This window comes from Falco rusticolus, chromosome 1 (assembly GCF_015220075.1).
Source record: "Falco rusticolus isolate bFalRus1 chromosome 1, bFalRus1.pri, whole genome shotgun sequence".
NCBI classification, from domain to species: Eukaryota; Metazoa; Chordata; class Aves; order Falconiformes; family Falconidae; genus Falco; species Falco rusticolus.
The window spans coordinates 113,691,671-113,707,406 of NC_051187.1; the positions used below are offsets into that span (position 1 = coordinate 113,691,671).

Sequence of the window (15,736 nt, forward strand, 5' to 3'; positions counted from 1 at the left end):
GTGAAGCAAAGAAAGGTCTTTCAGGGTGTTACTTTGTCATTTTAAAACACTAACAACTATCCATATTATTACGCTTAGCCTACAGTATGAATGATAGACAGGATAATACCATCCAAGTGCCTGTATGATCACTTCCACTCTGTGTACTGCCTCCTCCAGAAGACCCAGCCCCTTCCTCATTTCAGCCTCCCATTCTGCATCTAACACAACTTTAACCCCACCACCCCCCCGTAACATTAGCATCGATTCTAACCAGTTTGAAATTTCACTTCAAAAGTAACACTCTAATCCCCATCTGCCTTGGGAACCTGAAAAGAAAAATGAAACTCTTAGCCCAAGAGTGGTTAACAAGACTAGAACAACTGCTCTCTGTACCAATAAATACCAGCTTCCCAATCTCTACCTCTCCCTGTATTTCTTGAGTTTAAATCTGAGAGAATAAGAACTGGGGAAAAAAAAACCACAGGCAGAAAAAAAAACCCCAAACCACTTAACTAAAAGTAGCTCCACTAGATTTGCTAGGACCTGATACACAACCAGCTGCTAAAGGAAGAACAATTAAAAAATTGCACTAGCACATCTGTAACACCAACATCTAGGTGACTATAAGGAGCAACTGTAATTACACTTAAAAACTGCAGTAAGCATATCTATGCCAAGCAAATAAATAAAGGTTAGTGGCAACCATCAATAAATCAGGGTTGATATCAAAGTCTGAGTACACACCAAGTCCCAAAGACCCTCATGAAACACTTTCAGCTTCTGCAGATTTGGACCACTATATAGCTAATGTTTCTTCGGTCGTTCTGGAAGACTGATAACGGCAGTATTGAACTCACCTTATATGAGATTATTCACACACACACAAAAAAAATATTATTAGTTCTTCACTGCTTCACTCACTTCTAAAGAAGAGTGACACCATAAATATGTCCAGGTCTTCAAATATTTTTAGCTAAGACTGAATGCCACAGTGCCATATACATCCCTTATTAATGTCCTGTCCTTTGCTGTTTTGTCAGTTTCCTTTAATAATCATCTTTTTCCTCTTTCTGACATACTTTAAACATTGCAACTACAGACTGCTTTGTGAAGGGTTACACACTTGTTCCTAAAGGCTAGAAACGCCCCTCATTTCATTCAGCCCACTTGTATAATTCACATCATGTAACTCATCACAAGATCGCATCATTTAACACAAAAATTCTGGAAGAGCAGGATAAAATACGAAATACTTACCTTTACGAAAGATATTCAAATCTACAGTTGAAATGGTGTTACTGCGCGAGGGTGGCATTCCTGCTGTAGGGATGCAATAACTACTATCAGTGTCTGAAGCAGTGCGACTAATGCTACATGTTTCCACAGGAGATCGATCTGCAGCGTGGTGAGGTTTTGGTGGCCGAGGTGGAGGAATATCTGGAATAGTCTCCAGTTTTGAAGTCTGAGACAATGTTCCGTCTGGAAAAGTTCGTGGAATCTGGTAAGTACCTCCAGGTGTGGGGGGAATGTCATAGCTAATGGAGATGTGTCTCATCTGTGCGTCTAATGAAGATGTTGCTGATGGGGTACTGAAAACATGTTGCTCTCCTTCGGCATCAGTCCCAGATGGAGATGCTGCCTTCGGTAAAACATCTTGTGAGTAACTCCTGGGCAAGTTATAAAGGCTGCAGTCTGCCGGTGTCAGTCCAGTACGAGAAGGCGGAGAGTCATAGACACCTTGCTGCTGAAAAAAGCCATTCACAGCATGCTTGCTCGCTGATGGAGCAGGATTTTTGTGGGAGGGCACGTTATCATTGCAGTCTGTTTCAGAAGAGCTGGATTTTGCAGAGTCAGCATGAGATCTACACATAAGATTGTAAGATTAAAATGTTGATGAACATATAAAGAAAACAAACACTATAAATAATAAACACAACACTTAAAATACAAACAAAAAGTCTATCAGTCTCAATTGTGTGTTCTTTTTTTTAATGAAATGCAAGAACTCAATTATTAAACAAACAGTAGTACTTAAGAAGGATCCTGAGTAACTATATACATACAAATCCATGCATGTGAAACAGATAACACAAGTGTGGAGCTTTAGCAGCAGCTAAACAACAAGTTGATGTTTCATAAAGCAAGTGATTATCACAACGCCCGTTTGGAGCAGAGCTTGTTTGGGGGCTGGGAGATTTTAATTTTTTTTTTTAAACCCATGCTGCAAACTGCAGCACTTTAATGGCACTGTTAAAGGTAAAAATAATACACTCAATCCTTGGGTTTGCAGTACTTGCTAGTTTTAATCAGTATAAAAAAAATGTAAGAGGAAAAAATATGGCTGCTTGTAACGTGCTTAAGTGCATGCCTGAAGTTATCTACTGACCATATAAAACTAGTTTGAAATACATAAAGGAGCGAGACATAAGTGATAAGAACAGAAACAGGAGGAAGATAGCATGCTCTTTGGGAGGGAAAAAACAATCCATAGGATGTATGTTCAACAGAGTGCTTCTGTCTTGAATGCAAGTTAAGGCAGTGTCATTAGATAAAATTACACAGTAGTTTACCTTTGATTTTTTTAGAAATTCCATCTTTTATGAGAACAGCACTCATTAATAGTGGTACTAACCAGTACCAGTAAGCTTACATGGAAAGTAAACATATTGCAATCTTTTTTTTCTTTTCTTTTTTTGTAAACCTCCCCAGTTACCTTGCTCCAGGCAGAGAAATTCTGTTATCAGTCAGACTCCTTGCTTAAATAAAAGTCAAGAGAGTTGCAAAATACTAACACAGGTGGAGTTAATGCAGTCCATACACTTTCTGATCAATCATACCACAGTATTTTCATTACCACAGTACCATACCAGTATGTAAATATTTCAGCATGCCTGCGTATCAATGAATAGCTGCTACACTACTCTTACTAAGCTCTATTAAGCAACCAGACCACGCAGTTCGTAAAACTTCTGAGGAACACAAGAAACATTCTTTCCCCCTTATTTTAAGTTGCTCTCTACCTTAAAGTGATCACAACCATTATTTATTATTATTCAAATTTCAATTTCTGAGTAAGAAGGCACAAAACTTCCTTTCTTAAGGGGCAGCTGGATTCATCTCCCAGGATTCTGGTAACCTGAGGAGAAAGGAGTCCAGTTTAGCTATTCATTTACGGTTCCTCTGCCGTCATTGGAGAGACAGGGACTGTGTGAAACACAATCTGTTCTTCTTAGATATCATCTATACCCAATGAATCACTCCCAAAGTGCCTCCCTGCCAGTTATCAAGGGAACACACACGATTAGCTTCGACTGGACATCTGCAGTCAAGAAAAACATCTTTCACCTAACCAACTGGTTTTTGTTCTGTTTAATATCAGAGATACAGTCTTCCATCAGTTTGAACAGCTTATGAGAGTTCTTCTCAGGCTTTGATTATATCACCTTTTTCCATTAGCTTTTTTTTTTTTGGGGGGGGGGGGGGGGGGCATTAATTAGGAAAAGTACACTAATTTTGCTCTGGTTACTATTTTAAACATAGATTTAAATTCTGTCTCAGTGGTTGGAATTGCTTTCTAGGTGACTCTGAACTTTAATCTGCATTTAGCTTAACAGACCCCTGAAAAAGAAGAGAATGTTCTCATTAAATGTTTATCCTTGACACAACCAAGGAAGTGAAACTTCCCATGTCCTTTATGATGCTGACCATCAAAAACGTATTTCTTGTTTGCTGACATTTACTTCCTTTGCCTCAAACCTTTAAAAATTCACTGATGAACCACTGGAAATTTAACACACTTGGAATAAGACAGAGCACATAGGACTGAAGAAACTACCTAAGGCTACAGAGTATATAACAAATTGCGAACATACTGTGCAACTAGTAACACTCTGAGCTCAGCCCCTGCTGCAGCCCTTGCCCTTTACTTGAAGGATTCATTCAGGGGTTCCTCACTTTCTAGATGTACTCTTCTGTTTTCTGGTATTCATCCAGACCAAAGTCCCGCAAAACTGTATTTCACATGTGCAAGTAGGCAAGGATTATGATCTGTATTTTATAAGCTACAAAAATAAAGTGGGCAGTCTAGAGAAGCTGGACACTGACAATCAACTGTAGAACCAAAATTCTTAGTTCCAGACCCCTAGGATATACTTTAAAATGAAAATATTTCCAAAACTACAGAAATAAAATATAAACACTACATTTATCTTACAAAAGCATACAGAAGAATATAACTAAAGCTCAAAATGCAGTAACAGCACATGTACAAAGCCAGTGCTTAAGGATTACCCATCAGACGTAAGCAACAAATGCTATAATTTTTGTATTTAGGAGGTTTTCTGGATTTAAGTGAATACTGCTGCTTCTGTCTTGACCACAAGCACTTGTGAAAACAGAAGACTTTAAAAAATAATGACACATGAGGCAGCCAGGCCTGTCATTTGCTTCACTGATGGCAACAACTTAGATTTCTCATTATGAGAGGACATTTCTGAATTACTTCATGTTTTTAGAAGTAATCTTTTGGAATCAACTTCTGTGCCCACTGAAATAGTTTTCAAAATATGAACGGGTTGTAACCAATCTGATTTTGCAAGGCTAGAAGTTTGAAGACAGTCTGAAACACAGGCCACAAATGCAGTTTATGCCAAAATGAAGACAGGGAATTCAGCCTCTGAAGTTTAACTAGTTTTGAAAAGTCATAATTAACCACTCATCATGATAAGAACACCATGTAGAATTCTGAAAATCTACAATGCATAGTTGATTCATTCACATTACCTCAAGGAAATTTAGTTTAGGAGTAGACTTCAGAGACAGACTTTACTCCTGCTTTTTTTTTTTTTCTTCCCCCAAGTATTTCAGGTGCAGGATGCTTGCTGACTTCTACACTTTGGAAAGTTACCTGAAAATTTTAATTTTCCCCATTCACTCCAGAACAGCTCAAAGTAGTCAACTGGCTTGAATAACCCATTGTTAATGGAATGTTAAGATAAGTATTGGTGGCATTTTACCACTTCAGTTTAAAATAATATCTAAGTTGGATATAACACAAAACTCCTCACTATTTATAAGCAGAGGATGAATGTGACATGAATTCAGTGTTATCACACGTTGACCATCACACACCTGCAAATTATACTAAGTGGACAAACTATTCCATACTCACTGCTAGGACTGGACACCTCTTTCCACATATCAAGAAAAGGTAACTGTACAGCCTGCTATCTACAGGAGCTGGACTTTAAGATGCACAGAGAAGAGGCGGGATACTAAGACAGTGGATGCCCAATAAAAAGCTTGCCTCTACATGTTAAAAACTACTTGTTGACAAGAGACCCAGGAAAAAAGTTTTTAAAGTGTTTTAGTCTGAGGGGTAATCATCCCATTTTTGAATATGCTGTATTTGGGCTGGCTTGAGCACTCATCCTTTTGAGCTGATTCTTTTCCCATCTGCAGGAATCGATACGACCGATTACACAGAATACTATGAACAAAGTGGCAGCAAAACCGCTCTTGTGTGCCAGCAGTCTGGGACAGAAACAGCAAGCACAGTAAAAATGTGAATAGATAAATAATAAACCAGCTCTATTTCCAGAAAATGGAAGCGAAAGTTACATAGTTTTTTTCTGTTAAAACTCACAGAACACCATGCAAGACATCTCCAACAAACAGTATTTTCAGGCAAGTTAATGACGCTGTGATTAATTTCTCACACGCGTTCCAAGAATGGCTACTGTTCACTCACTGCAGTGGGATCTTTTTACTTTCAAAATCTTCTAATAGCAGGTATTCCTGCCCTTCTTCCGAGAGAAAGGGTGACCCTTGGCTGGTTCATAAACATAAGAAAGATGAGGAAGACAGTATTTAGTATTTCAATATACCTCTCAAATGAGCCAGAACAAAAGGGGTTTTAGAAACAGTCTTTGGCTGCATTTTCTTATTTAGGTTCCAAATACCAACCTTAAAAATCTCAGTAAATGCTACAGTCGAACAATGCTCTTTCAAGTCAATAGTGATCAGAGCATATAACTATTTTAGACAAAATACAGCATGATTATTGCAGCTGCAAACGTTGCATCCAAGATATTCTCACAACAGTATGTGGTGCATTGCATGATGCAGCAATGAAGCATTTCAAAATTATTTGTTACTTCTGAAACACTAAAATTCTTAAAAATTTCGAAGAGGCAGCTCAGATACTTCCTCTATGTTTCAGTTACCCGCCTCACCTGGAAAAGAATCCCAAAGTCTTGAAATAAAATTCAGTGGTTCCCAGATTATCTATAAAGTTAACATGCAAAGTTATAACAGAAAATGTTCCCTCTGTATAATCAGCAATTTCTAAGTCTAAAGGGAAAATGTCATAGAAATAAGCCATTCAAGTAACAATACCTGCACATTTAATTACATCTAATAAACTTTGCACTTTACACTAAGGAAAAAAGGTTGTATGAAATACACAGATAAATTGTTCCAAGCCTGGAAATCATTAGGAAAATAATGCAGCCATTTAATATTTTTTTTCACCTGTAAGGATGTGGATTAGAGTAGTGCACAGAGTGCCCTCTAACAGATACACAAAGCTGTAATTCTGCAGGAAAAGTTCTATAACCTCTATAGTTCAGCCCAAATCCAGCAGAATACCTACTATACCAGACATGAAATATAAGCAGTCCTTTTAAGGTGGAATTGCAACTTCAGCATAACTATTACTCTGCATTTTCATTATTACAGCCTCTTAATAAAAGGACACAGCCATGTAGTGAACTTAGTTAAATCTAATACACTAAGCCCATATAATTCTCAAGTAATCACAGTGCCAGTGTTTGACTGTCCTCAAATATTCCTATAAAAACATAATTTATTTAAACATTCTCCACACTCCCAAAGACTTTGTTCAGTTCTTTCTCAGTTCCCTCAGCATTTTATCTCCACTGGACCTTCTGCCTTCCCCAACACCTGAACATCTCTCCTGCGTCACCAGTGTCTTCCTCAAGAGATTTTTCAGACTGCTCATGGACTCTACACTTTGTTGTGTTCTGTACCCCTTTTTATGGTCTCCTCAATCTTCACTCCCTTCTACTTAACCTGCACATCACACAACTGTGGAATTCAGGTCAGAAAGTCAATTACACATCCCAACCTTCATCACTCCTAAAAACATGCTTCATCTGGTGTTATTAGAAATCCACTCTGTGCCTGCCCCCTGCAGAAGTAAACGAGCACTCAGATGCATTTCTGATGAGCCAGGGTGCTGAAATGAGAAATCAAGATTCCTTCGCCAAGCCATTCTAGAAATGATACTGAACTTTTTGATAGCTTTTGGCAGGAACAGCAACATACTTCTCTGGCACCATCAGCTTCTAAATATCACTAAACGCTGAAACCTTTAACACTGAGCAAGCAGACACTGGGTTTCCCCTTCTCTTGCAGGAGGCTTTGGGGCATGCCGTGCTCCCCATAACCTGCACATTCCATACTCTGAGGGAACTGTAGGCTCATGCCTCTGTTTTATAGGAAAGACTATAAAGGGTGGATACTTTTCTACCATGTAATCATCAGTAAACTGAGCAGGAAACTCCTCAGGCACAACAGAGCAAGATAAAAATGCCAAGGGAGCGGAGAGCACATGGCACAGGTAAAACTGGCAGAGCATCAAGGTGTTGATGAAGAAGGCACCGCCACTAAAAGGTATGGCCCTAAGGGAGTATGTGAAATACTCATGAAAACACTTTCAAAGGAAGCTTTCCTCAGCCTTCCATGTACTTGTCTGCATATGACGTTTTGTTTATTTTTCTGGAAATAATCCAGCAGATTTTATTTTAAATTACTGCAGAAAAAAAGCTTAGCAGAGAGATTTATACAATTCTCCCACAGAATACTCAAGGTTGGAAGGGACCTCTAGAGATTATCTGGTCCAGCTCTTCCAATCCTCTAAGCAAAGCCAACTTCAAAGTCAGGTGAGGCTCCTTTGGAGCTTGTCCAGACAAGTTCATATGTGGTTGTTGGTTTGTTTTTGTGGTGGGTTTTTTTGTTTTTTTTTTTTAAATCTCATAGGACAGAGTCCATTAAGTCCCTGGGCAGCCTGCTCTAGGGATAGCCACCATGATCCATTCTAAAAAACCACAGTGATATTTCCCAGGTAGCTACCATAAATACCATATCTTCTATGCAGGAGATGCTGTACATTTATTTGAGTTAAAAGTAGAAGTTAGATAAATACTTAAACATTTATTTCGGTATAAGTTCTCAATTGTTTCCTTAAAATTTCCTATTGAACACTTCTCTGGAGAACTGACTGTATGGGTACTCTTTATTCAGTAAGAAATAAAGCTTATTTGAGCTTGTTTTTAAATACCTGTTATTTGGAAAAAGTTAAAATTCAGGATACAGAAATTAAGTGGTTTAAGTCTCCTACATTCTTAGTTATCATAAAATAATCATCTTTTACTCTTGTTTGAGAGAGTCTGAACCGTGTTAGTAGTAGTCAAACACCATTTGAGGATTGCTATGTTCAGTGATGCGGTAACCTGGCAAGTGATAATAAATATGACCATGTTTTACTGAATCCCTTCCATGAAAGCTTTAACTGGCACAACTGCACCACCAAATACCAGAAGGGAGAAAGGCTGAATTTTTCAAGCATTTTCTTGCCATATACTGGACTAAAGAGACCAGACTGCAGCTAAAGAAAGGGTACTTCTCTGCTCTGTGCCAAGCTACAATGAAATGCTTGGATCACTGCATTTATCTGATACTTGATATTAGCAATTGCTGTCCACACTTTTGAAAAATGCAGTATGGGTCTACACTGATCAAACAACTTACTATTGCTGCAAAAAGTTCAAGTGTAGAAAGAAAAGCAAAAATTACAGACAGCTTCCTCCCCTGCAGATCACATACACAAATATTCAATGACTCAGCAGTAAAAAAAAGTGCTTTTAGCACATTCTTGGCCTGTAATACAAATGTTATTAAGAGAAAATGTCACTTACCTCATTGGTTCAGGTTTTTTACTTTGACAGTTTATTAGCAGTAGGTAGTCTTGAGGATCTTCTTGACCAGAGGAAGACTCCAGTGGGGGGATGTTAATAAGCTGATAAGGAGGAGGTAGGGAAGATTCTGCTTGCATGGAAGGCGGTGAAGTGTTGATGGGCAAGGGTAACTCTGCAGATGGTTGTAAAGAGCTGACCGGTGGCTTCACAGAATCTGCTAACATAGAAGCAAAGCATTCTTTCTATGATCGAGAAAGTCTTACAATACTACCAAAAATTTTCACTAACAGAGGATGAGAAAAGTCAAGGGGTTTAATTCAAAATTGTAACATCAGTGACATAAGAACATCTAGATATTACCATTTGTTTCAGAGTATTTACGTATGTCTTTATAATCTATATTTTTTCAAATGGTAATCAATTTCTTAAGTATTCCTTGGAAACAGAAGTTATGACTTATTTAATGCCTTATTTAACCTGTTTTCTGGTCACAGAAAGAGAAAAGATGCTGACAGCTGCAGTAAGACAGCTAAGAACACAAATCTGTTGTTTTAAAGGCCCATACGTTATTACTTGAATAGGGTAACCTGAGTCAGCACTTACACTCATGCATCCCTTTTTGACCAAGGTCACTTCAACATTTCACATCAATTACTACTCAAGAACGAGCCTCTCAGTAGCCGAGAAGCAACAGGAAAAACACTACTTTTGCAATGGAAGATCCCTCAACTATAAAAATAATGAAGAGGAACAAAAGGTACTATGTTTCTCTAAGCCCCTACATACCCCAGCTTTTTATTTTAGTGCAGTAAATGAAGTAGTTGTGGTTGTTTGGTTTGGGGGTTTCTTTGGGGGAAAGGGGAGGTGTTGTGTTTTTTGTAAAATAACCTTGTCTTTATAATTCTTATCCAATTCCTATTCATATATATTGTAGAGTAGCTTTTTTCCTTCCCAAATACGTGTATCCTGACTATTAAATTTTCTGTGCAACTGGAAAATATTGACACTGTCAAACATTAAACAATCATTTAACTTTTTCATTGTTTTAATGATACATTGACTAAGAGCAACATAATTAAGCAAATTGTTCCTCAATTATCAAGGCTCCCTTGTACTTGCAACTCATTGTACATTCCAATTTGCACATCCCACGAATGGACGCTGATTATTAGCATTGTTTAAAAGAACGTATTATTATCCAATGCAGACTGCTTCTGTTAAGACTTACAGGCCAGCCATGTACTACAGAGTAATTTCATCCAGCTTCTGCTTCCCAGCACTACCCTGGGAAGACCCAGATGAGCAGACCAGAACACAGGCCTCCTGCTTCCAGTTCTGTGTATGCTAGGTACAAGTGATTTAGACGTGGAAATAGGAACAGCAGTACTTGCTTTGAACTCCCATAGCACTTACACAGGCTCTGAAACTAATCCCACCACACCCATGTGGGTGGAAGAAGTCTAGGTATATGAAAATTCCTTAACTCAACCTACCTGAAAAGGTAGGATAACCTAAAAAAAAAAAAAAAAAAGTAACTTTTTTCTAAAACATTGTTTCTTAACAGAACAAAGGCAAAACCAGGCTGCACCCAGTGATCTCAGACACAAAAATAATTTTTTTTCTTTACTACATGCTAAAATATTAAAATATGATAAATTTTATATTATTTAGGAATTTCAGGAGCTTGACAGAGCCTATATGAGGCACCTACTCATGTTTCTTCATTCTCCTAACATTGGGGTTCAATAGCAGGAACAGAGAGGCACCTGAATTGGACCTACCAGGAAGGTATTTCTTGCTCCTGGAAAAGAGGTAGTGGGAGAAATTACAAGTAGTCTCTGTCCTGTTCCCCCCAGAACTGAGGAATGCAAGTAAGATTTTGCACAAGTCAGAGTGGAGAGGAAAGGTTTCTTGCCAGATAGACTGTCATTCTTCGGCCAGTTACAGACAAGATCCTCAAGGGCTTCAGTGTACTACAACCCCCACCCCTGTTCCTTGTCCCTGATTACACACGACCTTCACATCGTTATATCTTCTTGGTGCCGAGTTCACACAAGGGGAAAAAAAGAAATCAAACAGGACATCCTTGCAGCTTCCAGGGAAGATGGGTGTGTCAATTAGACCACAGGTAGTCAGGAGAACTTAACAGGTACATAGTAAGATGCATGCCTACGTGAGGCTGATGCATTTAAGCAAACCATGCACTGGCATTCGCAGAAAGAGTAACAAGACTCAAGGGTAACTTTCTAGGGAACAATAAGATCAAGAAGCTTGAAAGAGGACCAATGTATCTACCGTGTTTGTTTGAAGAAAGAAAGAGTTACTTTCTTGGGGGAGTAAGAAAAAAAAAAAAAAAGTGTGTGTGAGAGAAAGAAAAAGAACTTAAAGGCTGGCTGTAACTTGTAATTGGTGAAAGGAGGAAAGGTGGTGAAGGCTGTTAGGCTAAATATACTGGCTCAGATCTGTAGTCTCAGAAGCCCGTGACGCAGTCCCCAATGGGGGCCTGCTGCAGCCAGGCTGAGCAGGAGCAGCATGACAAGCTGCCGTACTGCCCCAGCTTCTGGGGCTCTGCAGCTTCAGGGCACCCCAGGGCAGAGGCTGCACTCACAGTCTGTGCTGACCAGCCACTGAAAAAACTTTTCTCCGAATTTGTCCTGCTGCCCCCTTAGAGTACACCCATTTATATTTCTGACCTCTACTACTACCCTGTGTCAGCGAGCTCCACACCCTACGATGCGTGGCATGAAAAAACACCTTTTATTTTAAACCCAATGCTTGATAGTTTAATTTGATATCCTTCAACTCCTGTCTTCAGAGAAACAGTGAACAATTGCCTGCTATTCATAATCCCCATTCCTGACTTTACAAAACTTTGTCACAGCTTTACTGAGTTGATGGCGCTTAATTTTTCTGGGTACAGAAGCCATGCCATTGAAGATCTGGTTTGCCTTCACCCTCACCTTTCCTAGCTCTACTAGTTCCCTCCTGAGAAGGGAAACTAACTATTGCATAAAACGCACAAAGAAAAGTTTGGGACACAGTTCTTGATTTACAAAGATACAACAATAATTCCTCCTGTTCCTACCGTAGCCATTTGCCTTTTCATTGTTCTTGAATATTAAAGGTGATGCTGTCCCACTGTCCAGAAGGTTCATGATCTCTTTTCCGTGCAAGGATTTGGAGCCCATTAATGTTAATGGATCATTAGGGATATTTTCTTTGTGATGAGCTGCCTCATTTACTTGGACACAGACACCACTTCACAAAATGCCCATGTCCTCCTACAGATCTGTTGTTGGGGTGGGGGGGGTGAGGGTGGCGGTGTTGTGTGTGGCTTGGTTGGGATTTTTTTGTTTGGATTTTTTTCTCAGTGGGTAAGCATAACTAGTAAAATACAAACTTCCTGATCTGAAAGTCATCTTCACACAAGCATTTTGTATGTGTCAAATGGTGTAGGCTAATTTCGAACTTAAAGAGCAACGAAACTCAGCCTAAAGCACTTCACTCCTGGGCTGCTACTTATTTGCTTTACGCAATCAAGCTACTTCAAATTTGACTATGAAGAAAACAGTAATGTTAACTACTTTCATCACTGAGCAAATGAACGCTGTTTGCCTATCTGCACCCTCTCAAATATTCTCTTTAGCTACGTACTTCAGAAGCTGATATGAAGGAAAGAGTTTCTCCCAGCAGCAGATTATGATTTCAAAGAGTACAATCACCAACTTGCTCCACTTTGGACTAGCAGATTTTTAGGGAAGGGGTCATCTGCACACCAAAGAGCACTGTAAAGTCATTTGGTTTGTTCCCAGAGCTCAGACAACACGCGGACTGCTTTGAAATAATTGGGAGCTGGAATAACATCCAGAATATTTAACATGCAAACGAGCATAACAAGAATCCTATTTTGTTTTTATAATTCCTGCATTCAGTACAGCTAGAACAAGCAGCTTTCTCAAACCAGGGCAAGAGTTTTCTCTTTTCTCAGCGGTTTGTTAACAGCAGTTACAGGCATAGTCTTTGCTAGAATCTATACTTTTTTCCTTGTAACCATTTTTGTATTTGCCTCACTAATAAAACAATCATAAAATTAATAGGGTAAACATCACATTTTCTGAACAAGAATAATGAAAGGCTACCATTTCTTCCTTCTTAACTGTATAAAGATTCTTTATTCCATATGTTCCTACATCTGTGCTTTAGGAACAGTCTAGGAGATTTGAGTGTGGGCGTTTGCATTTAGGGTTGGTTTTGTGTTTTGTGTTTTTTTAATGAGAGCAAAAATTAAATTGCTTTCTACATTATGATATATACTCTCTTAATATTCTAATTATGTGAAAACTTGAAATGTTCTCATAGTGAACAAAACACAGAAGCCTCATTACAGCAAGCATTTCTTTAAATGTCAAAATTGCAATCAAAGTAAGAAAATGCATTCTTTGCAGATCATAGGTAGAAGCTAAAATAGAAATGGGATTTTCCCATTGTAACAGTGAATCAGCAACAGATATGCAGTCACATGATTCTACTATTCTGAGCTACTTCATTCAATCCATCTACTATGATGCAGATATCATTAAAACTACCAACGGCCAATACAATATAAGAGTAATAACCTTGAACAAAAATTTACAGATACAAGTGGTAGCCATTAAAAAAAGAGGCAACTTCACTTTAGTCCTTAAAAGGACTTTTTTTTTTTTTATTACATCTGTTAAGTCATTATTTGTGCTGCTGATGTAACGAGGTCCTTAAATACACTGGATTCTCCTAGTGTCAGCTTCTACATCGTCTCAAGTGAAAGATCCTGGAATCAAAGGGCCACATGTCTGCATGTGCAAGCACAGAGCGCAAGCACGTGTATGCTGACGGGTAGAAACATGCACTTGCTCTGTTGGTGTACTTAACTCAATAGATATGAGCCAGACCCAGCTCGGAAGATGCATGGACACATTAATCAGGGTATGATTTCCAGTGTAAGTGATCAGTTTACAACTAATATGTAATCTATGCAGTGAGTCTTAGTTCTGAACCTTTGTGCTATACCCAGAGAAAGTAGTTATAAATAATCAATTGATCCTGTGCACTTCATAAATTTGTTTTCTTAGTTTAATATAAACTCCAGGTATCTTTTTTTCTGAAGATAAACACGATACTGTATCTACAGAACAGTAACAAAGAACGGAGCAGTTGCTTACTGTATAGTATGCTCAGGACAACCCTGCCTCCTGCACCTATACCAGAAACATGACTGACTGCTCCAGGCTCCTATCACATGCTGAAGTTTCTGGCTTTTGGAGTTCACATCTAAAATTTAGTATTTACTACCTGAAGTTCATATGTGATTTTAAACTTCACTTCTGGGTACCCATTTAAAATTTGAAAATACCAAAAGCATTTCCACTCAGAATTTCTTCCCCCTCCACACCTGCAATTTTCTTTTGAAGACTATTCATTCAAAAGGGGGAGGGGGGGGGAGGAAGAAACATCTGTAGCCTATTCTCTCCGTCTTCAGATGGTACACAGCCTGGGTGACGTAGGAAAAATAATCAAGGAATCCTGTTACAGACTAACTTCTGTAGGTGCTCGTGAAGAGAAACAGCGCAGCCCACCACATTAAAACATCTGAGGTTTTTTCTTCCCTAAAAAGGCCCAGAGCTCTCCCCGGCGCAGCAGGCTGCTCTAGCCACATGGTGAGTTGACCCAGCTGGGGCTGCAGCATGTTGTCTGGAACCACAGGCACCTCTGCGCTTCAGAGAGGTTTTTCATACTGCCTCACAGCACCTCACGACTTGAGAACTAGCAATCTGCAGAACAGTTTGCCAACCCACCCTCTTGCAATCCTCTTCTATCAACTCATCAGGTGATGTTAATGCCAAAAAAGGTGCCCAGCAGGAACCGGGGAAAAATAAGTTAATCACCTCGGCATATTAGATTTGGTTTATTTTTCCTCAGGGAAAAGCAGCATCACCTATCACATGAGTTTGTCACACACAGCTGGCAGCTTAAGATAATAACCCTAAACACTCAAGATTAAGACTATGACAGCATTCCTGATAGTATTTTTTTTTTAATACACATTTTTTCTTCACATACTTGTAAGGGAAGACCTACTGTCGCAGATTTTACGCTTTATTCATCATTATCTGACTTAGTCACACTCTCCTTTAACCACATCCTCTGAAGTCAAAGACATCTTAGTCTTCTCTGCAGTCTTCTTTTTCTCCTTGGGTAACAGGCAACAATTATCTCAGCTCTGTCTCCCTATACTCAGCTCTTTAGCCACCACCTACCACCTCTGCCAAACCTGCTATACCAAATCTCAAGTCCTTCTCTGGTCCTGCTTCTTCTAATTTTATTATTCCTCTGCAATTTTGCCAGATGAAGTCTTGCAACTCTGACATCCTCCTTCACAGTCTATGCTCACCTCCCTCTCAGCAATTCCACCCTCAAAAAAAAAAGTCTGTACATCTCAGTGGCTATTATCCCCCACCTTTACTTCCTCAAAGCAACCAACCAAAACAGCCTCCACAGAAAGAGATTCCTTTGTGCCACTGTTCCCTCTAAACCTACTGCCTCAGTTCTAAGACAACAGACCCACAGTCCTTGTCTGGAAGGTCTCTCCCCTAATGCTTAACTTTGTCTTTTTGTATTATTCTTCACTGCACCCGAGGTCACCACCTACTCATCCTCCTGACAGGTCATCTCCGAGCTGACTTTCTAGTTAATCGTACCCAAGAGATTAAAAGAAAAAT

At 39.1% G+C, this 15,736-nt stretch overlaps 1 protein-coding gene across 5 annotated transcripts in view; it reads right to left on the minus strand.

The window, feature by feature from the left end:
• Nucleotides 1-15,736, minus strand: part of GAB1 (GRB2 associated binding protein 1) — a 101,494-nt gene that overhangs the window by 22,707 nt on the left and 63,051 nt on the right. For 3 of the 5 annotated variants that reach the window (XM_037396965.1, XM_037396929.1, XM_037396949.1), the window contains exons 3-4: nt 8,982-9,198; nt 1,240-1,844 (exon numbers count right to left, since the gene is read on the minus strand). In XM_037396965.1, coding sequence (XP_037252862.1) covers nt 1,240-1,844; nt 8,982-9,198 — 822 coding nt within the window. The remainder of the gene's footprint in view (nt 1-1,239; nt 1,845-8,981; nt 9,199-15,736) is intronic. The other 2 variants (XM_037396940.1, XM_037396959.1) reach the window with 1 other exon arrangement.